General features: G+C 38.3%; 2 protein-coding genes across 5 annotated transcripts; both read left to right on the top strand.

Annotated features, from left to right (window-relative positions):
- Window positions 1–201: 201 nt before the first annotated feature.
- LOC143877549 (ARM repeat superfamily protein) lies at window positions 202–16,052 on the top strand. Of its 4 annotated transcripts, none has more exons than XM_077379672.1 (23): window positions 203–390; window positions 1,266–1,436; window positions 1,529–1,802; window positions 2,395–2,527; window positions 4,157–4,293; window positions 4,493–4,538; window positions 6,468–6,680; window positions 7,074–7,574; window positions 7,825–7,959; window positions 8,058–8,273; window positions 8,356–8,445; window positions 8,884–9,131; window positions 9,205–9,293; window positions 13,044–13,084; window positions 13,433–13,466; window positions 13,750–13,872; window positions 13,975–14,189; window positions 14,285–14,380; window positions 14,481–14,593; window positions 14,816–14,951; window positions 15,140–15,244; window positions 15,343–15,618; window positions 15,715–16,052. In XM_077379672.1, coding segments are annotated over exons 2-22 (3,147 nt in total). In that variant the 5' UTR covers window positions 203–390; window positions 1,266–1,435; the 3' UTR covers window positions 15,544–15,618; window positions 15,715–16,052. The 4 variants fall into 4 exon arrangements, with proteins under 4 accessions (XP_077235789.1, XP_077235787.1, XP_077235786.1 ...); XM_077379671.1 differs by having other exon boundaries at window positions 1,266–1,440; XM_077379673.1 differs by lacking the exons at window positions 203–390; window positions 1,266–1,436 and having other exon boundaries at window positions 1,451–1,802.
- Window positions 16,053–17,770: 1,718 nt separating this feature from the next.
- Window positions 17,771–20,932, top strand: TBL36 (TRICHOME BIREFRINGENCE-LIKE 36). Its single transcript, XM_077378357.1, has 5 exons — window positions 17,771–18,178; window positions 18,830–19,001; window positions 19,181–19,362; window positions 20,054–20,212; window positions 20,335–20,932. Exons 1-5 carry the CDS (start codon window positions 17,832–17,834, stop codon window positions 20,633–20,635), a joined length of 1,161 nt encoding a protein of 386 aa, XP_077234472.1. The 5' UTR covers window positions 17,771–17,831; the 3' UTR covers window positions 20,636–20,932.
- The last annotated feature ends 4,008 nt before the right edge of the window (window positions 20,933–24,940 follow it).

Genomic DNA, 24,940 nt, shown 5'->3' with positions numbered 1-24,940 from the left:
CTCAACCCGACCTGACTTTTTTTTTTTTTTTTCGGGTTGAACCCGACCTGAGTTGCACCCTGAAGTAGGCCTCTCAAGTGCCCATGGGGTTGGGCGGCATTGTATTACAATGAGGTCGCGCATTACTGAAGCGTCCCTCCCCCAAGTAATCAAATGCAAAAGCACTTACCATATAAAAACAAAAGCTCCAACCCTATTCATATATAAACACATCTGTGTATGTTGTTCGGGCAATCTAGGGTTTGTATTTGGGTTGAGAGAGAATTTAGATTTTCGGCCGCTCTGTAGTCATCTACCTCTCAATTGACGATTGTCTGAACAAATTCAGAGTCAGGATCTCAACTTTCTGTCATCATATAGGTCTCGTTCGACGATTTCACGAAGGCAAAGGTACATCAACCATTTTTTTTTTTTTTGTTCTGATTTGGAATGTTTGGGGAATTCACTGAAAATCTGCGCCACAAAAACATCTCCTTTAATTCGATTTCATCGAAGATAAATTGAGATAGACTTGGTTTATCTTAAGTAGCAGCCTAACTAGTACTACTTCTACTGGTATTTTCAGTGTTAGTAATAAGTTAATAACACTAGTTTGAATGATGATATGTTGTTCTGTATTCTTTCTTGGTTACTTTTCCTGTAATATAAGTTTTTCTATCTTTAGATTCAGATGTGTTTCCAGAGCATTGAACTGTTGTTTGTTATGCTTTCTCTAGAATATACCACCACTCTTAATCATTTTAGGATAATCCTTTCGCTTTAAAATTGGATTCTCAATTAGGGATGATTTGATTGATTTCATAATGCTCTGTTTGGATTGCAGTAATTTTCCAGAAAATTTTGGAAATGAAAATATTTCTAAATTTTCTTCCCTTTATTTTGCATATGAAAATAGATAACTTGATTCAATCCTATTCAATTTTTACTTAGAGGGACCTTCAATTTATGATACTGTCGCTCTAAATTAACCATTATTATATCATTTCCCTATAAATCATGAAAAGGAAAAAATTTCTGTCTGAAATGTTTTTCTTGCAATCCAAAAGTGGCCTAATAGATGAATTCCGCGGTGGCATTGTTATTGTTGCTTGCGAGATGACCATACACTTGGCACATGTACACCTTAATTTGGGGCATTGTTCTTGTAGGCCACCACCAGATCATTCCATGTCAGTGGTTCTACTATGAATAAACGATCCAAATCCCTCGTTAAAAATGTGATTTTCAAGTTCTTTTCTCAGAAAACTCTGGCTTCATATTTGCAGGATTTGATCGAGAGGACGTAATCTCCATTCAAATTGGCATCATATGTTGGGTACAGTCAAGATATTTAAAAGAATAGGCAGTGTGCTTTAGCAGGGTTTGCGGGGGTGTGTGTGTGTGTGTGTGTGTGAGAGAGAGAGAGAGAGAGAGAGAGAGAGAGAGAGAGAGAGAGAGAGAGAGAGAGAGAGAGAGAGAGAGAGAGAGAGAGAGAGAGAGAGAGAGAGAGAGAGAGAGAGAGAGAGAGAGAGAGAGAGAGAGAGAGAGATGGCACAATCGTTGGAGCTGTTGCTGATACAGTTTTTGATGCCGGATAACGATGCGCGACGACAAGCAGAAGAGCAGATAAAGCGTCTGGCTAAAGATCCACAGGTGATACCTGCTCTGGTCCATCACATGCGCACTGCTAAGACTCCCAATGTGAGGCAGCTCTCGGCCGTCCTCCTCCGCAAGAAGATCACTGGCCATTGGGCCAAGCTCTCCCCACAACTCAGGCAATCCGTCAAGTCTGCTCTCATTGACTCCATCACCTTAGAGCACAGGTTGCCTTTCAGTATATCATCAGCTTCTTGACATTGAATTACTTGCGTCTGAGTTTTCCATTCAGGCTCTGTTTCTTTCAACATAAAAATGGACGTAAAATTTGTTTTATGTTCATTTTACAACATAAAACAAATTTTACATCCATTTTTACGTCGAAAGAAACGGAGCCTCAAAGGAAAAAAAGAGAGAATTACTTACCTCTGAGTTTGTTTACATAAAATGAGTAGCAAATCCATTTTGCTATCTGAGTTTGTTTACATAAAGCCAGAAGCAAAACCATATTGCTAACAGATCGGCTTCTAGTTAGAAAACTTGATCCACAACCGACATTTTTCATCTCATAATCTTTTTATTTTGTTCATAGGCTTATGGACACTTTATTGGTCTTGTAGTCAAAATTTATTGTCATCATTACTGATACAAAATTGATAAAGATACTGCTTTATAAGAAAGATGCTGAATGATTGCTGTTCATATCTGTCCTTTTGCAGCCGAATTTTGGTTGGTTTCTGTTTCGGTTTCTATTCTAATAAATGCGACAAAAACTGTGGTGTTAGTGAGTTGGCATAAGTTAGTTTGATGCTTTTGCAGTTCTCTTGTGAGGCGAGCATGTGCAAATGTCGTGAGTATCATTGCTAAGTATGCTGTCCCCGCTGGAGAATGGCCTGATTTGTTGCCTTTTTTGTTTCAATGTAGTCAGAGTGTCCAAGAAGATCACAGGGAGGTGAGTATATTATTCATGAAATTCTTTCTTCAGTCCTTGGTCCGCAATTGATATGAACAATTTCTATTCTTTGTCATCTATTTTTCAATTGTGAGACCTAATCAATCATATCCGGCGGCATTGGAAATAGTATTATATTTTGGCTTCTTTATAGCCTACTCTGTCAAATCACTGATTATAACCCTACATACATGGTTACCAGATACCAATGGAGAAGCACATTACAGTACATGTATGCTTCTAGCTGGAATTTTCTTTCCTTGAATGGTTATCTTAGAAATTGAAGCTATTGCAACTATTCTTTGAATGGACTGATTTCAATCTCTATCCTCTGTTCTTCTATTTTGATTCAGAATTTTTTAGCAACATTATTTTGGATTTCTGCTGTTTCTATTTCCACTGGTGGGTGTACGCTATCTATATGGACATTTCTTTTGAAGCCTAGCAAATTGGGAGTTTTTAGGGCCAAACTAATTATCCGAAGGTGCTTTGTATCATTTGATTTCGCTGCTTTTGTTTTTACTTGAAAGAATTTAAATCTCTCAATCACACAGAGGGATGACTTATAAACACTAATGCCATGACCAGGGAATTTCTCCCAGCTTTGTTTATGAAGTTTTACCTATTTTTCTGAGAACCTTACTGTTGTCTGCACAAAACCTTCTCAAAATGTAATATCATATCCTTGGAAAAATCAGGAATGATGTCTCCAAAATCTGACCCACGTTTTCTTCACATAAAAGCCTTTTATTAACTTTGAAACAAGTTTCCATTTTAGCAAAAACAAGCTTCATGATGATTTAGTTATCTACTTTACTAGTATGGTTATATATAGACCACTTGCTCATAGACTTTGATAAATATTCTGGATCTGCAACATAAAATACTTTTATATCGTGACTGTGTTTTCCAATATTTTTCAAGTGTGGACTTCTAAATTTGTATTTATATTGTTGTCTTTCTCTTTTAGGATATTCAGTGCCTGTTTCATCTTGTCACAGTTGTTATTTGAATGGCAAACAAAATAATGCTAGAGGGTGCTGATATAAATAAACATTTTTATCATTCAGCTATTTTAGTGTTCAGTGACTTGTAGTGTATCTTAGAGCTTCATATATGATCTGCATGCAGTGTACACCCCAAGCACTTCCATTGTCAGATGCAGTACCCAGTGGACTAAAACCCCATGGTTTATGTAGTTTTATTATACCTTGGTGTGGAGGTAGATAGGACTTCACAATGCCATTAAATCCAATAAATTCATCCCACAGAGTGGGCAGGCAGAGTGCTCCCTGCTCTTGATGGTTTTTTATTGCCACATATTGTTATAACTCTTGGTTATAAGTTTTTTCAGCTTCCCGATTAAGGGAAAGATCTTCCGCCATGTGATTATGTACCATCTTCTATCTATTTTGTAGTGGTAATGGCATTGTGTTGTAACTAAAGGACACTGTTAATTTTATGTCGTCTGTGACTTTTACTGTTTGAGATCTCTGTTCATTGTATATGATATATAGTTGGATACACGTGCATCTGGACTGTTCTATTTGAGTTTTTTTATGTGATTTATCATTTAAATGTTAATGGACTTGACATGTATTCTTATGTTGTCTCCTGGCTTTATTTTAGGTGGCATTGATCCTTTTTAGCTCTTTAACTGAAACAATTGGGAATACATTTCAACCACATTTCATGGATTTACAATCTCTTTTGCTCAAGTGTTTGCAAGATGAGACCAGCACCCGCGTCAGAGTTGCTGCTCTGAAGTAATCACTCAATCTTATTTTCTTTGATGTGCTATGTGATATTAATTTTTGAAAAGGAAACAGATTCACAGCGTTGAAGTTACTATAATTAAAATACAAGGTCGCTAGTTGTTAAGAGTGTTTTTTAATGGTAAATGGTAAAGACTGATTTTTTAAGTTTCCTTTGGAAAGACATTCATACTTCTTTTCTTGTCATCAGGGCTGTTGGGTCTTTCCTGGAATTTGTCCAGGATGGGGCTGAAGTGGTACGCTTTCAATTTTGGCATACATTATAATGCTTTTGTAATGCTCCTCTTTTTTGTTTAATTTCATATTTTTGTACTCCAGAAACTGCACACTGATTAGGCAATCTGATGTGTGTCCAAAAGTACTTCACATTATAACTTGTTGTAGGACCTTGAAAGAAATCCTTGAATTCTCTTTCCTTTGATACGATCATTAATTTATCGATCACTACCTAAGCAGGATGCTTTTCACAAATGGCAGGCTAACTTATTTTTATGATCTTATTACTTAGACGTTCCACGTGTCAAACATTCAGGGACATGGTATTTGTTTTTTAAATCTGTGGTAATAAAAGATTCTTAAAGGAATAGGAAGCCGTCTCTGTGATGCAATGGTCAAAAGGCCAAAAGGAAGAGCAGTCGCTTCTTATAAATGAGACGTATTCTCCCAATGAATTAAAGAAGAGCAGGCCATGATTCTGCTAGAGGCTTCCCACATGATTCTGCTAGAGGCTTGCTTCCTATTGCTCCGATCAATTCAACATTTGATCTTTCTGCATCCGATTTGGTATTAGAGAGAAATATTAGTTCAACCTTCGATCGTCCTGCATCACGTGAGAAGCGACTGCAAGGAACGATGTGGGAAGTGGATATAGGACGCGAGGGCCGAGGGGTCTAAAGAAGAGAAAATTCTAGAAGCATAAAGCACCGAGGAAGTAATGGAGGGAGTAAACAGGATAACAAGTGGAAAGCATCACGGGAAGTGAACATGAAGCATGTAATAACCCCGTTAAAGGTGAACGAGAAGTATATAGTGAGACCCATTAAAAAAAAAGTACATGGGAAGAGATGGGTTATTGCAGTTTATGGAGGAAGGGTGGTTCTTAGGAATAGCAAAATTTACGGAGTTTGATGTATTATTCTTTTAGATTTAATGTCTAATTTTTTGAAAAAAAAATGAATCGCTTATGTTATATGAACTTAAGATGAGATTTCAAGTTAGAAATTTAACAATAGGGGAAAACACACTTTTAGGAAAAAATAATCATCTAAACAAGAAGCATGCTGGAAGCGAGTTTCTGCTAAAATTGGAAGTGAAAAGAATTTAGCTTCCAAAGTGAGCTTTCCTCTCCACTATGGAGCTTCCGATAACTATGTTCTGGACAGTACCAAGCAAGTGTGATTTTTGAGCTTTTGCTATCATAAAGTATATAATTGTATGTTTTACAATAATGCTTATTTAATATATTTTTTACGGGATTTGCTAGGGACCATCGCAGAAGGCATTTCGCGGACCGGCTGTTGCATGAGAGAGCAGCCACCTCAGATGAATTAAATGAATAAGACAAAATCTGTTGAAAAGTGAGCCTATGTGGCTGCTCTCTCATGCAACAACTGGTCCGCGAAATGCCTTCTGCGATGGTCCACAGCAAATCCCATTTTTTACACATATTTTTTGTTGAGATGTAAAGAATACATTGAATAGATGGAGAAATACAAAGAAAAGAGTGTTGATATATCCCTATATAGCATCAAAACAGAACAGCAAAAGGAAAAAGAAACTGCTCTATTTATTATAATTTAATTTTATGCCTTTATGAATTGGGGCACTGTAGTAGTGTAGTATACCAGAAAGTTCTCCAAGTGCCGTGTCGACACAAGGGCATGTATAGTTATATACACGTGTGCAGATTTCTTAGGTAGATATTCTTGGCATCTCCATGTGCTTGTAAGGATTATCTTCAGAACAGGATCTTTATACCCACTTATTACCATTTAAGTCTTGCAGTGATGAAAGTATTTAATGGTTTCTGTGATAGCGGATATACTGGCCTTATTGGATTCTGTTTCATAGCATCTAATCCCATACTTCATATTGTGACTGTGATATATAGTAAGCATTAACGCTATTATTTTCTAATTGTTCTACCATTTATGTTTTTCATTCAGGTGAAGTTTCGTGAGTTTATTCCAAGCATTTTAAATGTATCAAAACAATGTCTTGCGAATGGTGAGGAGGACGTTGCTGCGATTGCTTTTGAAATTTTTGATGAGTTAATTGAATCGCCTGCACCTCTTCTTGGGGAATCTGTTAGATCAATTGTGCAGTTTTCTCTTGAAGTTTGCTCGAGTCAGAATTTGGAACTAAATACACGTCACCAGGTTGGATAGAAGCCTTGAGTATAATATGTATGCGCCCATGGATTGAAATGTTGGTTTTGGCCGAAATTTCGGAAATTTCCTTGGAAATTAAAAAAAAACAAATTTTAAGCAAAATTTCGGCGAAATTCCAAAATTTCGGCGAACTTCCAAAATTTCGGCGAAATTTCTCAATCGCCCAAATCTTGTAGGGAATTAATTTCATGTAATTTCGGTGGTGTCGGTCCCGATCGAAATCCAAAATTTTGTCTGAAACATTTCAGTTTCGGCCAAAATCTATGCATGCATCCTTCTTGTGCTTCTTCTTGTCATCTTTGATCCCTTGGCCATCTGTCTGAGTTTTTTTTTTTTATATTATTGAATGGTCGTCTGAGTTTATTCTGTCTGCTGCATCAGGCTATTCAGATAATTTCATGGCTTGCAAAGTACAAGTCAAATTCTCTTAAAAAACACAAGCTGGTCGTACCTATCCTACAAGTCATGTGCCCTTCACTCGCGGAATCTCATGGAGATGAAGATGATGATCTTGCAATCGATCGAGCTGCCGCAGAAGTTATTGATACGATGGCCGTGAACCTTTCCAAGCATGTTTTCCTACCTGTTTTTGAATTTGCTTCACTGAGCATTCATAGCATAAATCCAAAATATCGGGAGGCTTCTGTGACGGCCTTGGGGGTTATTTCTGAGGGTTGTTTTGAATTGATGAAAGATAAGTTAGAACCCATCTTGCATATGGTTTTGGGGGCTTTGAAAGATCCAGAACAAATGATTAGAGGGGCTGCCTCCTTTGCATTGGGTCAATTTGCAGAACATTTGCAGCCAGATATTGTATCTCACTATGAAAGTGTTCTTCCCTGCATTTTGAATGCCTTGGAGGATGCTTCTGAAGAAGTGAAGGTAAAACTAGGAAATGAGATTGAATTCCAGATCGTGATATTTCTGTACATCTGTTCAAGGTTTTAAATGTTGGTTTCTGTTGTGGCTGAAACTGAAATTTTTCGGAAAACAATTTCGGTATTTTACAAGATTTCGGTGGAAATTTCGGCAATTTCGTTGGAAATCTTGTAAATTTCGGTGAAATTTCAGACTTCAGCTGAAATTTCAAACCATGCATATGTTTACATGCTTGCGGCTCTATTTTTATCAGGAAAAATCATACTATGCTTTGGCGGCATTTTGTGAGAACATGGGTGAAGAAATTCTTCCTTATATTGATCCCTTGATGGGGAGATTACTTGGAGCTCTCCAAAACAGTCCACGTAATATGCAGGAGACTTGCATGGTATCGTGTGATCAACTTTCTCTCCAAAGGCACATATGTTATTTATGACATTGTTCTTTACTCTTTTAATTCCCTTACACATTGTATTATTATTTCAGTCCGCAATTGGTTCAGTAGCAGCTGCGGCAGAGCAAGCTTTTATCCCCTATGCGGAGAAGGTTTTGGAATTAATGAAAGCCTTCATGGTGGTTACCAAGGATGAGGACCTCCGTTCCCGTGCAAGGGCTACTGAGCTAGTTGGAATAATTGCAATGGCAATCGGACGGATGAGGATGGAGCCAATATTACCTCCATTCATTGAAGCCGCAATATCTGTAATTGACTTTAAAGACTTTTTTTATTTGGGAGGCATGATATATTTTTCATATGATGTGTTTATGCGTAATATTTTCTCAGGGTTTTGCATTGGACTTCAGTGAGCTTCGAGAATACACCCATGGATTCTTCAGCAACGTAGCCGAAATTATGGATGATGGTTTTGCACAGGTGCACTTGACTAGCTATGCAACAAATATCTTCGATATGTTCAAAATATCGTGTTTTTATGCAACATTTTAATAAAACGACAAAATCCTGAAATAATACCGAGATTTTTAAAATATAGCGATATTTTCATTTTTATCAGAAAATATCATGATATTATCCTGATATTTTTACAATGTTTTATTTTATTTTTTCTTAAATTTATATATTTATATGTTTTTTTTTAAATAATTTTATTTTATCATTTTCTCCCGATATAAACCCTAAAAAAAAAAAATGAATATATCCCGAGATTTTCCCTTGCCGAGAAATTTCCGAGAATGATATTTGTGACATAGTTGCATAGTACATCAAATACATCAAGCTAGTCTTTTATGTGTTGCTCTTTAATGCATCCAATTCCCGGTACTGATCTATGAAAAATGCCGTTTTGGTAAGCAGTACCTTCCTCATGTTGTTCCTCTGGCATTTTCTTCGTGCAATCTTGATGATGGCTCTGCAGTGGACATTGATGAGTCTGACGGGGATGACAATATTAATGGATTTGGGGGCGTCTCTTCTGATGAAGATACACATGATGAACCAAGAGTTCGCAATATTAGTATAAGAACAGGAGTTTTGGATGAAAAAGCAGCAGCAACTCAGGCTATTGGCATGTTTGCATTACATACAAAGGGTTCTTATGCACCGTATCCTTCCATTTTTTCAAATTGAGTATATATAAGTCATGTACGTGGTTGTGGTTTCTTTGATTGATATAAGCTATTTGGAGGAGTCTTTGAAGGTTTTGGTAAGACATGCTGGATATTTTCATGAAGATGTTCGCCTTCAGGCAATTATTGGTTTGAAACGTGAGTAGTAGAGGTTTGAAACGCGACTCTTTTAATCAGTTTGTTTCAAATTTTTAGTAGCACAAATTTTTGCCACAGTTTTATTCCTGCTCCTGTGGTCCAACTTCCTGTTCTGTCTACAATCAATTACTGGTACTGTGATTCGATAAAAAATTACTTTTAACTAGTTCAGTTTTGTACTCTTCATAGTTTTGTTTCTCCATTTTAGAATCTAAGTACAAGTTACTTTGTATATGCAACATAAGTTCATCTTATAAATGCTTTATAGATGCTTCCCAAGCACTCAAATTTCCTTTATTTTTTTTTGTGAACCATTTCTTTGCCATTCCCGTATCCAAATATGTTCCTGGTCCCATGTTGGCTTTTTGCATTATGATCAGATAGTAGGTGCTCTGTTGCAGATAACTGAAATATTTCTGTTTGGTCCTTGAATTTGGTGCCTTACAAGAACAGAAACCACAGCTTGTGTTGAATGCTCATTTGATATGGTAGGCTTTGACTAGATTACCGAGGACGGGAGTGCATGAGGGCTTGTTTCATGGTTTTCTCACCAGCAGGTGTGGAACTGGCCTCTCTCATCTTCAGCTTGCGGACGACTTGTTGATCTTTTGTGACGATTCTCCCAGTCACATTTGGAACACGAGAAGTATTTTATGGTGATTTGAGGAGGTATCGGGGCTAAAGGTGAATACTGCCTAGAGTTTTATCGACGATTCTCACATTTGGAACAAGAGAAGTATCCGTAGGCATAGTGACAATGTCCCAAGTGTCATTTCTATAAAGGCTTGGTGTCTCTCTTATAAGTTCAGTTTTTCAACCCGCTTGTCACTTACAGCTGCTTCGACAAATGTTGATGGCTCCATTGTCTTACTTTCTTTAGTGAATAGGGCCTCCCCTATCTTTGCCCTGTCATGTGTAGTTTCTCTCATGTGGCTGCATGATGTCACTAGTGCTGGCTTGATTAAAGTCCGGTAGTCATTGGATGCAAGTGTAGAGGTTGTAAGAACATGAACTGGTGTGGTCTCCTCAATCTCACGTTCAATTTTGGGAGGATCATAAAATTGAGATTCATCAGATGAAACATGGCGTGATATTAAGACTTTTGCATGATGATAAGGATTAGCATCTTTATCCTTATGCTTGTCCCTGTAGATGACAAATATGCAGTTTGTTGCCTAGGGGAGAATTTTTTTGTCTGTTTGGGTAGTCTTGGGGGTGAATTTCTTGCTCGTAGATGAGGGGACATGGATATAGCGGATACATCCCCACTATTGAAGCGCATGATAATCTGATTCTCTGCCTGTCAGAAGCTGAAAGGTGACTGTTGAGCATGGATCAATGTATTAGTCACTGTGTGGAAGGCTTTGGTCCTTAAATGTTGTGGTGTGCTAGAGTGAAATAACATGAAAAGACATGACTTGGCGATATGCCTTTGTTTCCTCTCCGCAAATCCACTCTGAAATGAGTGTGAGGGCATGAGAACTGCTTCACAATGTCATGAGACTGACAAAAAGGATACGTAGGTGTATTCGCCACCTGGTCACTTCGGAGATGCTTGATTTGCGTGACGTAATTCTCGTTATCTGGAGTATGAATGCGTGAGAAATGAGAAGACAATGAGCACCCTCATTTATGTTTACGAAGAAGACAATGAGCACCCTCATTTATGTTTATGAAAATAAATCCATGTGTAACATGAGAAATCATCCACAAAGCATAAACAGGAACTAGACAAAGAAGTAATAAGTTCAATGGACTTTATGAGTTGTCAACTACTACATAGTTTATACTCGAGCATTGTTAGAAGTAGAGGAAACAAAAGCACGAGTCCCTAAATGACAAAGAACATGATGGTTCATATGCATGAGACGATGAATTGTGCTATAGATGTGGCAAAGCTGATGATGCATGTAAGAGATAAAGGTCCCTCTATGAACACTGCTAGTGAGTAGCTTCCCTGCTTTTAGGTCCTTCAAAACAAATGGACAACGAAACTGAGAAGTAAGCTGTCAATAATAATTTTTTTAATATCAGGAACTAAATAAACATCAAGAACATGAATTCGACAAGATGAAGAGCAACCAAAATCAGAATTGGCGTTGGTGATGGGAAAAGATCCATGGCCCATGACAATTCTAGATGAACCCAAGTACGAAACTAAGGAAGATATGTTTCCTGAATCATAGGAAGTATGATGGGTGACACGGCACTCGATTTTGTCACCCATGAAGCATCAGAAGGCATGGCGATGGAAAATATCTTATGCTGAGTTCTTCCAGAAGATAACTTTATCATCTCCAACGTTGAAATCACCACCTCCCTTTTGAACATACTCAGTGAGAGCAAGAGCTAAACCATTAAGATGGTCAAGGATGGTTTGAGCACATGCAATAGGAACAATTTGACCCTTCGAAAGGAGAAAATTGACATGTGATATCTTAATAGTAACTAATTAGGAAAGGGGAAGGAGGAGGAGCAGAAATGAGAGAGCAAGATGAGGAAGCCATATGGGGATATATTCTTAAGAGTTGGGAGTTTGAAAGAGAGGGATTGGGTTTTGAATAGGTGGGAGGGATGAAATAAGGTTTGAAGGTGTTTGGATGAATGGGATGGGCATGAAAGTGATTCAAACGGGGGAAATAGGGCTGGTTAAGTTTTGGATGGATTGAGGGGTGCTTCGGTCCTTTTTTTTAAATTCGAAATGATGGAGTATGAGTGTTAGGGGATTCAAATGCAAGGATTGGGGTTTAAAGGTACTCGAAGGGATAGAAGTGGATAGGGGGATTTTCGAATGGCAGGGTTAGGGTTTTGATGGTTGCAATGGAAGGATTAGGGTGAGGATTTCAAAGGAAGGCATTAGGGTTTTTGGAAGTTTTGAGGCAGGGTCTTAGGGTTTCAGATCTTAAAGCAAGGGATTAGGGTTTGTGAGGGGTTTTAAGGAAGGGATTAGGGATATGAGGATTTGGAATCGGAAGGTTAGGGTTTTGGAGGTCAGGTAAAGAGGGGAAGGATTAGGTTCCGAGGCTTTGGAGGGAAGAATTAGGGATGTTAGGGTTTGCATGGGAAGGTTTGGGTTATGGAGGAGAAGAGGACAAAAGGGATGATCGAGGGATTCAAGAAAGGGTAGAATAAGTTAGATTTGTGAGGATGTAGGAATACCTTTGTTGGATGTCTTGATCTTGTTGGCCCTGATACCATATAAATTTACCGAAATGAATGGTGCTTCACTTGAGAAGAGAGCAGAGAAGAGAGAACAAATAACTTGTGCAGGAGGTAGGGTCATCAAGTACTGAGAGAACTGTATTATATAAGCGAGTGTAATAAAATGTAATAACGTTAACGAAGGGCAATGACATACCATATGGCTAGTACATAAGTATTTTTTAACACACATTTGTACATACTACACATGTAGCAGCACACACATATTTGCACCACTTTTTCCTGTTTTGAAGCTTCTATAACCCCCTTGCTGTAGTTATTCATAGATAGATTAAATTCTGCCTTCTCTGTTTCTAAGTTCTTGGATTTGGTGATATATGTTTGACCTCTTAATTTTACAGAGGGAGGTTTCAAATCAATGGTTTTTGAGTTTCTATGCTTGTATTGGGTCTTCTCAATGCCAAATTGGCAATATACTTGAATCGGGTCTTATCAGTGACAATAATGCTGTCAAGTCATATAGTGAGCATTCTTTTATTCTTGTATCCTGGATTGAATCTTGATGCTGAATAAATATATCTGTTGCAGATATTTTGACAGCCACACTGGTGATTGCCACAGGTGTCAATGTGAGCTATATTCCATTTTCTTTTTCTTTTTCTTTTGGTAGTAGAAAGTAAATACCCTCATGAGATTTGTTGTATTTTGTCGCATGCAATGTGGTTCAGGCACTCAGCCAGTTACAATTTTATCATACTAAGTTTAGGGTCCCTTTGGTCTGCATCCCAATTGCAGTTTAGTTGCAACTTGTGTGTGAACTAGCATTCTAAAAAGAAATTATAGCAACTTTACACACAAATTGCTCCAAAATGCAATTGGGTTGCACACCCAAACAGATCCTTAATTTTATGATGTCTGGGACCACCAGGTGGCAGTATTGCTAATTTAATCATGTTATTTGTGACCTTTTTGTGCAGGAAGAAGTGGTAGCTAAAAAGAAGGAAGTTCTTGGTAATAAATCCCACTTGGACATTTTTATCATTCAAACACCTTTGCTTGGTTTTATACTTTTATTTGTCAAGCGTGCTTTTCTTCCTGCTATCTAATTCCGTTCTTAAAAAAAAGAAAAAAAAAATCATAAAACCTAATAGTAATAATATGATTGATTTTTTCAGTGTTTGTACACTTCTACATTATATTTTGTAGTTATGGATACCTCTAAAAGTTTCTAGTTTCGTTCTTCATGATCTGGATACCTCTAAAAGTTTCTAATTCTGTCCTTCATGATCTGCAGATACTGTTTTGAATATCTACATCAAGACGATGACTGAGGATGATGATAAGGAAGTTGTTGCTCAAGCATGCATGGACACGGCAGATATCATCAAGGATTGTGGATACATGGCCATTGAGCCATGTAAGTATAGCTTTGCACCTACTTGTCTTTGATGTATTAAAATAAACTTTATGTTGATTGACCAGTTAGAATAATTTGCGACTTTATATAATTGAATTTCAGACATGCCTAGGCTTGTTGAGGCAACTTTGGAATTGTTGCGTGAGAATTCTGCTTGTCAGCAAACAGAGTCTGACAGTGACATTGAGGATGATGCCGAACATGATGAAGTACTTATGGATGCAGTATCTGACCTCCTTCCCGCTTTTGCAAAGTCTATGGGTTCTCATTTTGAACCCATCTTTGCCAAGATGTTTGAACCCTTAATGAAATTTGCAGTGGGTTTACTCGTTCTTATGAGATTCAATATCCCTCATTTGAGTCTCTATCTTTATATGGTAACTTTTTACCCATTTGCTCTGTGTAAGTGCAGAAAGGTTCTCGTCCTCCCCAAGATCGAACTATGGTGGTTGCTTGTCTTGCAGAAGTTGCTCAGGAAATGGGTGCCCCAATTGCAGGCTATGTTGATGTAAGAATCTGGCATGAGATCCTTCTTGTCATAAGCTTGAGTTTTTTCTTTCTTCATGGATTGTTTAGATTCAATTTCAGAGAAATATGCCATTTTTCAGAAAGTGATGCCCTTAGCACTGAAAGAACTCGCATCATCGGATGCAACTAATAGGAGAAATGCCGCATTTTGCATTGGCGAGTTATGCAAAAATGGTGGAGTCACAGCCCTAAGGTATCCTTTTAAAATAATATGGAGTTTTTGTATTTCTTTTATCCTTTTAAATAATATGGTGTGGTGGCAGCCCTATTTGTGCATAGAATAGAATGTCATGGGACGGTATGGGTTGTGTTGTTTTTGCTCAAATCTTAGAATTTTTTTTTTGTGCTATTATTATGCCCTTAATTTCCATCTCAAACCTTGTTTCACTTTGTTGGGACTTTTCATCTTCTATAGATACTATGGCGATGTACTTCGTGGACTTTACCCATTGTTTGGAGAATCAGAGCCAGATGACGCTGTTAGAGACAATGCAGCCGGTGCAATTGCAAGGATGATTATGGTGAACCCTCAGTCTATTCCACTGAACCAGGTTTGTGTCTATCTCTTCCATTTATCCTACTACTTGTGTTAATGCCAACTATATTCCCGCCTTAAAAATTGAGGTGGGGATAACCTATGTCATAATAAAAAAAAACTATTTCTTGTTGGGTCTGCATTCTCAAGATCGCTGATAATCTCACTTCATGACTTGCTTTCTTATCTGCCTCCTTTTCTTAGGTCTTACCTGTCTTTCTGAGAGTTTTGCCACTTAAAGAAGATCACGAGGAGTCTATGGCTGTTTACGGCTGTATATGTAATTTGGTAGTGGCATCTAACCCCCAGGTAAGTGCAATTTTCCTAATTTTTACATAAAAGGCCTTCTGGGTGTAATCGGTTTTACATGGGGTGAACTAATGTTTGTTATGCTTGAACTCAAAAAGATCTTATCTCAAGTCCCGGAGCTTGTACACCTTTTTGCTCAAGTCGTGGTATCCCCTGTTGAGAGACCTGAAGTTAAAGCTCAAGTGGGCATGGCTTTTTCTCACTTGATTTCCCTCTACGGTCATCAAATGCAACCTGTCTTGAGCGCTCTTTCACCTGCCCATGCTAATGCTTTGGCTGCATTTGCAAGTAAAAGCTGATATTGGTTTTACTGCTGAGAAAATCACTACATAGAGTAGAGATTGCTAACTTGAAACAAGATCATCCTTGCCAAGGTTAGTGTGTGTGGGTCTTTCATATCTAAACACCTATTGTACTTTGATATTTCTACAGCCCAACTTATGATGGCGCATTTTATTTGATCCTTTCAGGTTTTATCATCCGCCATCTCCGTTTTTCCTGTGTGGAGAGTTGCGTCATCCAATGTTTTTCAAGTGCTTCCTTTTCCAATCATTTATTATTACATAATTATTTTTTATTCTTTTTTCTTTTTCGAGGGAGATTGTGTATGTTGTGCATTGGTTGAGGTTTATAAAGCAGCCTCTTGTTTTGTTTGCTCGAGGATTATTTGGGTGCTGGTATCTTTCGCTGTGTGTGAAATGGAAGGGGCTTCCATTGATTCACCCCATATGTAATCACTAGCATATATTCCTTGAGTTTGAAAAGCAGTGAAACTGTAATTTGATGCAATGAGATTATTTGTGCTTTAGGCAAGTTTGGCAACCATGAAAAAAATCATGGAATATTTGTTCACCCAAGGTGTGGGATAGAAAGGACTGGTGGGAAAGGTTTGAAGGTCTGGTGAGTGTGGATAGCATGTGATTGGGTTGGGAAACAAGGAAAAATATCACAGTTAAAATTGGTTTCCTTCCATGTCTCTTAGACAATGGGTTTCAAGGGAGTCATAATATGCCATTTGCAAATAAGATTAACCCAGCATAATTTTATTAGGAAAAGGTTTTTGGGCTTGAGGTCAGCCTGAGCTAGAGCTCAGAAACCACTACTCCCATTGTTGTTTGAGTCATCCAACCCATTAGTTCTATAGGTTATAGTTAGGATTATGATTATGGTTAGGGTTAGGGTTATGATTTGTGGATGTTTAAAATGGATGGTTAGAAATTATGGACCTATAGATCGGATGGTTAGGATTATGATGTGGAGCTGGTTTGTTAGGAACACCCTATCTATGTGAGGTAGTATAAAATGAATGGGTTGGATGAGTCAAACTACTATGGGAGATGGTCTATCCTAAGCTCTAGCTCAGAAACCACGCCCTCTAATTTTATCTGCAAATAAAGATTGATTTTGCTGTATTCAAAAAGGACTTTAATAGGGTTATTTGATGATTGGATAATATTTTCTATATTTTGTTTATGGGTATTCCGATAGAGAAAAGCGATCTAGGGAGCTTAACTGCGCTTTAGTTGTTTATAAAGCCTCCCATTGGTTTGTATAGTGGGTCCCCTTTTGAAACTTATAGTGGGTCCACAAGAAAGGAACCAATGGGAAGCTTTATAAACAACTAAAGTGCAGTTAAGCTCCATGCGCTGTAGTACTCTTTTCTCATCACAATATTTACATTAATATAAACTCTTGAATATATACCAAAGCCACTGTGTTCACATCCTAATATCCTTGACCCTCTGGCCATATGAATGAATATTTTTTGCTTGGATCAAGGTGAGGTCAATGGTAAATGACCGGATTTGTGCTCCCTAGTCAGATCAACGGAGAAGATCATGCCCATGTGTGAGCCACTTTATTAGGAAAGAGCCAAACCCCAGTCTTAGCATTTTATCTTCTTTTAAAGATAAGTGCTTGCTAAATTACTTCAGTCAATGGCGCGAAAAGAGTGGAACGGATTAAGACACCCTTTTAAGAACAAAATCATTGATTTTGATTTTTGACTCTGGAAAGTAGAAAATCATAGGCACTGTTGAGGAGCGAAAATCACGGGACTCAAATATACGGTCGTGCCCATAATCTATACACCAAAACTCAGTATATACAACCAATGGAAGTGACCATGATCTTGAATGCCAAATCAACATGCATGCATACCATCATCTCGGGTTTGGAGTAGCCAATCCTAGCCGTCAAATCACTTATTTTTTCTCTTGATAGGACTGTTGCTCACAACATCCTATTGATCGGATAGGAACATTGCTATTGGTACTCTGTTCTCTTCGGCTATGGCCCATCGAAGAGGGGCCCATGATCGGACGATCCAGATTAATCGGAGAATGGAAATGATCTATACACAACCTTTTTGTTCTTCTTCCAGGCTACTTAGCTTAGTGGCCAACATAACAATGAGAAAAAACCAGACATATCAAAGGCTAGACATAATGACATGAACAAAAGAGCAGGGCCCACACTCCGTGACTGAAGCCCAAAAGTTTAGCAGTTAGACAGACATAGGAGAATCCAAGACTCTTTTTCTCCCTTATAATATGATCTCCTTCCTCAAACCCCTTCTTTGCCTCCAATGGCTAAACACATGACTAAATTCTCCTTCATGTTCTTATGCTTCTTCATCATCTTGACGCTCTCTAGCAACTTAATTCAACATGGATTTGCAAATTCTTATCTTGGCCTAGAGGACCTGGAATGGGTGGAAGAGAAAGATGATGAAGTGAATGTGGTTCAGAGTCAGCAAACCCCTTGGAGAAAATGTAACTTATCAGTAGGAAAATGGGTTTATGATGAATCGTACCCTCTTTACGATTCGAGTTGCCCATATCTCAGTAGCCGAGTTAATTGCCAGAGGAACGGACGGCCGGATTCTGACTACGAGAAATGGAGGTGGAAGCCACATGGTTGCTCAATTCCAAGGTAATTGAACAATATATGTTGTCATTATCATGTGAGTCATTGTAGCCTTAGTGCTGACATTTGTTGAGTCAACTCAAAATTGTTCGAGTTGACACGACTCGCTAGGGGAATAAGTTGACTCGACAGTGATATCGAAACCCATATAGAAAATTGTGCAAAATAGGCCTATGCTTACAGAAAAGTGTGCTTGAGTTTTTATCGAGTGACATGCAAATCTTTTGAGTTAACTCGGCTCGACTCACCTTGGAATCTAGTTGCTTTGCACCCTCATGGTAGACCTCAGTTTTCAAAAAAGATGGCGAGACGGGTGCACATAAAAAAACCTCGAGTGTCTTGTACCCCAATTTTTTAAGGTCACAAGTTATTGTATGCGCATGTGCATGCCTGATGTATGAATGCATATATGTACATAGGCTGCTTTTGTTCTGGATTTTGAGTCAAGTCCAAAACTGATTATTGGACTCAATGTGTTTAATTTTGAGTCCAATAATCAGTTTAGGACTCGAAATCGATTTTCAAAATTGTGTTTGTTTTGCATTTCGAGAGCCTATTGTGAGTCCAAAACGGATTATTGGACTCAAAATTAAACAAACTAGGCCCTTAGAGATCTTCCGAAGATGAAAATCCAATAACAAATGTTTGGCATTTCAGGTTTGATGCATTGGGTTTTCTTGGAAGGATGAGAAAGAAACGGATAATGCTTGTAGGTGATTCAATAATGAGGAACCAATGGGAATCACTAGTTTGCCTCATTCAATCAGTCGTCCCTCCTGAGAGAAAGTCTGTTTCTTACAACGGTCCATCCATGGCTTTCCATGCTTTGGTAAGTTGAGAGAGAGAGAGAGAGAGAGAGAGAGAGAGAGAGAGAGAGAGAGAGATTGTGTTTCTTCTTTTGTTGTTGTTGTAACCATTGTGGAATTGGACTAGTCTTTGACATTGGGAACCTTATATTCTTCTTATTAATCATTTTCTGGAAACCTTACTAAGAACTAATGAATACAGGACTTTGAGGCATCGGTTGAGTTCTGCTGGGCTCCATTCCTGGTGGAACTAAATGTGGGATTACATAACAAAAGGATTTTACAACTGGATGCCATTGAAGAGAATGCCAAATTCTGGAGAGGAGTCGATATCCTGGTGTTCGATTCGGCTCACTGGTGGACCCATTCTGGCAAATGGAGCTCGTAAGAGACCACTTGACAAATTTCTTATTCTTCTTCTTCTTCTTCTTCTTTTGTTTTCTTTTAATTCTAGTTTAATTTCCTTTTGTCAATATATGTTTTCATTAAAAATGTAATTCATTTAAAATCAATTAGTACTATTAGGAAAATGTAAGTGGGCATCAATATTGTTTAGTACATGTCAAAATACATCAGATTTAATTAGATCGTTCTGATTGTTGGATCATCTTCGTGATAGATTAGGCAATTAAGCTGGATGAGGTACGTTCGATTAGGATGTTTTTATTTTTATCTTATTCTAAATTGATCATTCTGTCTATCCCTTGAGTGTTCTATATATACACTCATTAGGGTTCTTTGTAAAACATTCAAGACTAGTGAAATCATTCATTTAGGCTCTGTTTCTTTAAATTGGGCATACATTATAAGTGAAAAAATAGGTGCAAATTTTGTTTTACATCCATTTTACATCGAAAGAAACAAAGCCTTACTGTAAATGAGGCCACAAGTTATTACTGTTTCATCTTGACCTCAATTGAGTACTAATGGAGCATGAAAAAAACTGTTCAAGATAAACAAATTGAGTTGTTTTATGAGTTTTGGACAGTTTGACATGATATGAATTGGTGCAAACACCATCCTTGTTAGTAGAATATGCTTCATCATCTTCACTAAATCATTGGGTTTATTTCAGGTGGGATTATTACAAAGAAGGAGAGAGGCTATTCACAAATTTAAACCCAATGGTTGCCTATGAAAAGGGACTTACTACATGGGCTACATGGGTGGATTTAAATTTAAACCCTCAAAAAACTAGGGTCATTTTCCGAAGTGTCTCGCCCCAGCATACCAGGTAATCAACCCTTAATGAAAGAGTGTACAAGCTTGTAATGTCCAGTAAATCATAGCCGTTGATCAGCTCTTTTTTTTTCCATCAAAGGACATGATTTGATCACGACCTTGTTCACTACACAGGGAAAATGGCTTGAAATGCTATAACCAGAGAGAGCCACTAGGATACTTCAGGCACCAAACTCATGTTCCTGGACAATATCTAGTGCTACAAGGAGTACTGAGAAAGATGAGGTTTCCAGTTTACTTGGAAGACATCACGGCTATGTCGGCCCTTAGGAAAGACGGGCATCCGTCGGTGTATGCCGGAGTTCTAGATGAGGAAGAGAGGGTGCACCCAGAAGAACATACCCTTGACTGCAGCCATTGGTGCCTACCAGGGGTACCTGATATTTGGAATGAGATGTTGAGTGCCCTTCTCTAGTATGGTAAAATGCTTATTGAATGGTTAGGAAAAGCTCCTTTTCCAAGCTTTGGTTTTGTTTAGTGTGGCATGCAGAGGTTTATGTAGCTAATGGAATCTGATCAGGTATTGTAAGACTGAACTTCTGTAAGTTTCTATGTTATGATTTCCTAAGAGAGCAACAGACTGCTCATGTCTGTAATGTGAGAGAGTTGTAGAAAGTTTCTTTGTTTTGTAGTCTTTCTTTCATTTGAAAGGTTGATATTGGGCATGAATGGATGAAAATTCGTGCCTTATGATGGCCACCCCATTATGAAATGCTTGCAGTCTTCCTGTAATTAAGCAAGGCAAGGGGTAGAGAAGAAGGGGGCTTTCACATTCTTAACATAAGGGATGGGAGATGTGTGGGTCCCCTTGTCAAGCCACATACTGTTGTAAATTTTGAGGGTACTGTTGTTGATAAAAACAGAAACTTGTTGCTTCAAGGCGTGATATCACTTTCCTTAAGACAAGATTCGCCCCCACTAGTAGTGTGCAAAGGGGATCCGCGAATTGCCTCCAAGATACAATGAAGCCTAGTAGGGAAGCCCTACTAATGTTTGATGACGCGTAGCACTAGCGGAATCAAACCCGAAATGCCCTTCCGAAATTTCAAGCCTTAGAGAAATTTCTAGATAATGTTTCTGCAGAAAAACAGTATCTAGAACAGTAAACAAAAGAAAAACAGTATATAGAAATACTTGGGGATTTTGTAGGAGTGTAGAAGAGAGTGTAAAGTCTGTCAGAATTGCCAATTCGTTTTCTATGTGAAATAACTAAGTTTGCACATTTTTATAGGCCATCTGGTGTCTTTTCAGTGTGAAAAACACCTCTACAGGGCACCTTTCCAGAATGTTTGAAATCTGACCGTTAGATCGCACCCATTGATATTGAATGGTCCTGATCAATTCTAGAGGTGACTGTTGGTTTGAGTAAAACCTCTCTCCAACCCAGTCATCGTTAGATCAACCATCTATGGTGTGGATCGCACCCCCTTGGCACATGACCGTTGGGGGAAGGGACACAACCCATTTGATCACACCCTTTGACCGTTGGAGTCATGGGCCCGTTGGGCCGACCGTTAGGCTCGAACCGAAGCCCAACCCAACTGAACCATTCGGCTTGATGGGCCTGCGAACCATTTGACCCACCCATCCGACCGGTCCACCTTCATCTTGATCCAACGGTGCAGATCAAATCTGGAAAAATTAAATGCTCCAATCGCTCCTCGCGACGTTGCGTACGTGCAAAGTGCGCCTAAAAAAGCGCCACTATGCGCCCTATAGCCCATTGCCCACGCCGCGCACGCATGCGCGTGCGCGTATGCGAACGGTGCGTTGCACTGTCCCGCGGGTCCAACCATGGGTTCAACCCAATGTGCAATCAACAAGAGTTAGAAAAGGTAGTGCTTTATAAGCCCTTCTCTTTCTTTTCTCTCATCCGGTACGGGACTATCTTTTCAACTGCACTTCTACATCCTTTTATAAAAGCAAATATTTCCAAGAAAACATTTTCTTTTTCCCAAACGCTTTTGATAAAACATTTTCCAAAACACTAAAACATGTAATATACATGATTTTGAAAATGCAAAATCACTAACACATACGAGCACCCTACCTTTCAAAAATCGTGACTTTGGTCAATGAAACAAGGTTCATTGGTAGTTCAGATTTCAGTTTTGATGAAACTCACAAAAAGAACTCGTTATAAGGGTCAAATTTCAGTTTTAATGTCCAAATTAATCTTTCACATTTTCCAAAGGATTCATTAGCTGACCCCAACTAGTTTTGGGATAAAGGCTCAGTTGAGTTGAGTTGATTTGAGTTTGATCTTTCACATTTTAAGTCGTTTTCGCATATCTGAGTTACCCATTAAATTAAAATTTCAGTGTTTTAGGAAACTTTTTTAGTAATTATGCCAGTAAGGTTGGGTTAAGAGTTTTGGTTGGATTAGGAGTCTTTATAGCTATTTAAGCCTTATGAAGAGTATTGCGAGACTTACTTTGGATCATTGTTTGTGAAATTTCAATTTTAGGGAATTTTGGACCTTTGCTCCATGTGAATTCAAGGATTCCTTTTCAAGGTTACAGATTTCATTATCATAAAGAAATAAAAGAAGGAGGGCTTCTAGCAAAACCGAACTAGTTTTGGTTAAGAAAAAAGACTTCACATTGTTGTAAGTTTGTAACACATGCGCCAATCTAGTTTGGATCAAAATGTAAAAAAAATCCTTATTTCAAGGGTGAAATTTAAAACAAATGCCGAGCAATCTCTGGTGTTTGGATGCAAGTATGCAATTTCTCTTCCAGCACTATACTACATCAAAGTAAGGCCGACAAAAGGTGGTCCTCCAGCTGAATTTTACGGCTAGAAGACCAGAGCCTGGTGGTTGGGTTTGGTTGCATCTGCTCGTTATAGATGGAATGGAGTGAAATAAAATTAAAAATCTACCAAAATTTTCATAGAGTTCCAAATTAAAAAATGGGATGGAGAGAAAAGAAAAGAAAATGTAATGTAATGCAGTAATTTTGCTTGATCCAATCTAGTTTGGGTCCTTTCTCTCACCATCCGTTGGAGTAGGGACAATTACTCAAGCTTTACTTAGGCTCAGAGAAGAGGAGAAAGTGGAAAGAGGTTAGGAGAGAAACTGAGGTCCCTCACAAGTTATATATACTGCATCCTCTGTTGATCTTAAAGGGTAGTCTTCTTTTAGCTTGTATGAGGTGAATAAGGGTGATGGATTATGCTAAGGGGGTTATGGATTGGTTGGTTAGATTAGGCTCATGGCTATAGCAATTGGGTAATTAGGACACTAATGGTGATTAAATATTTTTTTAGAATTATAAAAGAATTTATGGAATTATTTTGCTATGAAAAAAGAGGGACCTTAAGTTTGAAATGAGCAACTTGTTGAGAAACAATCATTTTTGTGGCAACTTGGAAGAGACGACTTGGCAAATTTTGATTGGCTAAGTACAAGGATAATTTGACCAATTTAGCAAGATCATTCTTAGCCATTGGAGGTGATCATGGGGAGAGCTAAGATTGGTCTTCCTTGCATCATTGAAACCATGGTGGAGTGAGGATGAGCATGGGTGAAGCATTGAGACTTGAGAGGGTGCGAGAGAGTTGTTTAACCTTTTAGGAGACATCAATAATAGAGAGAGAGAGAGAGAGAGAGAGAGAGAGAGAGAGAGAGAGAGACCCACACTATTTCTTTGTGGCCCAAAAGTTCTTTTGGCATTTGGAATGCAATGGTTGGTGGTCCATTGGATTCCAATGGTGGCCGCACCATCTACGTTGGTGGTCCGCTCCATCCATTTCTGGTTTTAGACTAGAATTTTTAGGGCTAGCCCCACCTCTTGATAACCTCCAACATGTGATTATTTATACAGGGAATGCTAAACTCAGGGGCACCCTTGCAAAAATGTGCTGAAAGGGCGCCCCCCATTGGCTACATGTCACCAGTGTGCATTTGAATGCACATATTGGGAGGTGCCCTTTCAGCACATTTTTGCACGGACGCCTTTTAGTTTAGCATACCTCCCTAAAGAAAGGAAAATCATATTTAAGAAGTTCGGATTTGAGAAAAAATTGGCAAGCAAAATGTTCGGAAAATAATGGAGGGAAATTTTGAAAAAAAAAACACGAAAGTATATATATATTTTTTTCCATCTACACTACAATGTCACTTTCATTAATAACGATTTTCATGAGGTTTTCAAACAATATCTGAGAAATTGACAAATTATTCATAAAATTTGCATTTAATTCGCAAAAAAGGATTTAATTAAGAAAATTGCAAATAATTCCAAAGTTCAAAACATTGCACCAGAATTTTCGGATTTTTTCAAGGAAATTTCAATTATTCAGAGAATTTTATAACTATAATCACTATGGTCCCGTCGTAATGGTGATTGGGTGCATGAATCTTGTCAGCCTTCAAAAGTTTGGCACGCGCTGCGCTTGCGTAAACACTATCACATGCTCTTAACTCTTAGATCGACGGTTTAATTGAAGGTACCCATCTTCGGATGTTTCTAAGCCATTGATTCTTTTCATGCCTTAATCTTGTGCATGATATCTCTGTTCGCCATAAGGTACCCTCTTAGAGGGAATTCATCTGATTATGGTTAATATAGAGGGAGATCATATAAATTGGACTACTCACCTTGCTGTTTACTGTTTACTCAGCTGTCAAAGCTTGTCACGATTCTCAGAAAAAACTCTCGTAGGCCAATTAAAAATGAAAAGACGAGAGGTGCATGCATTTCTCTAAACGTGCATG

Source organism: Tasmannia lanceolata, unplaced genomic scaffold (assembly GCF_043159265.1).
Source record: "Tasmannia lanceolata isolate RefF3 unplaced genomic scaffold, GAP_Taslan_0.1 ptg000005l, whole genome shotgun sequence".
Lineage (NCBI taxonomy): Eukaryota > Viridiplantae > Streptophyta > Magnoliopsida > Canellales > Winteraceae > Tasmannia > Tasmannia lanceolata.
Note: the sequence above shows the minus strand (reverse complement) of the source record. Positions and strands in the feature narration are given on the sequence as shown.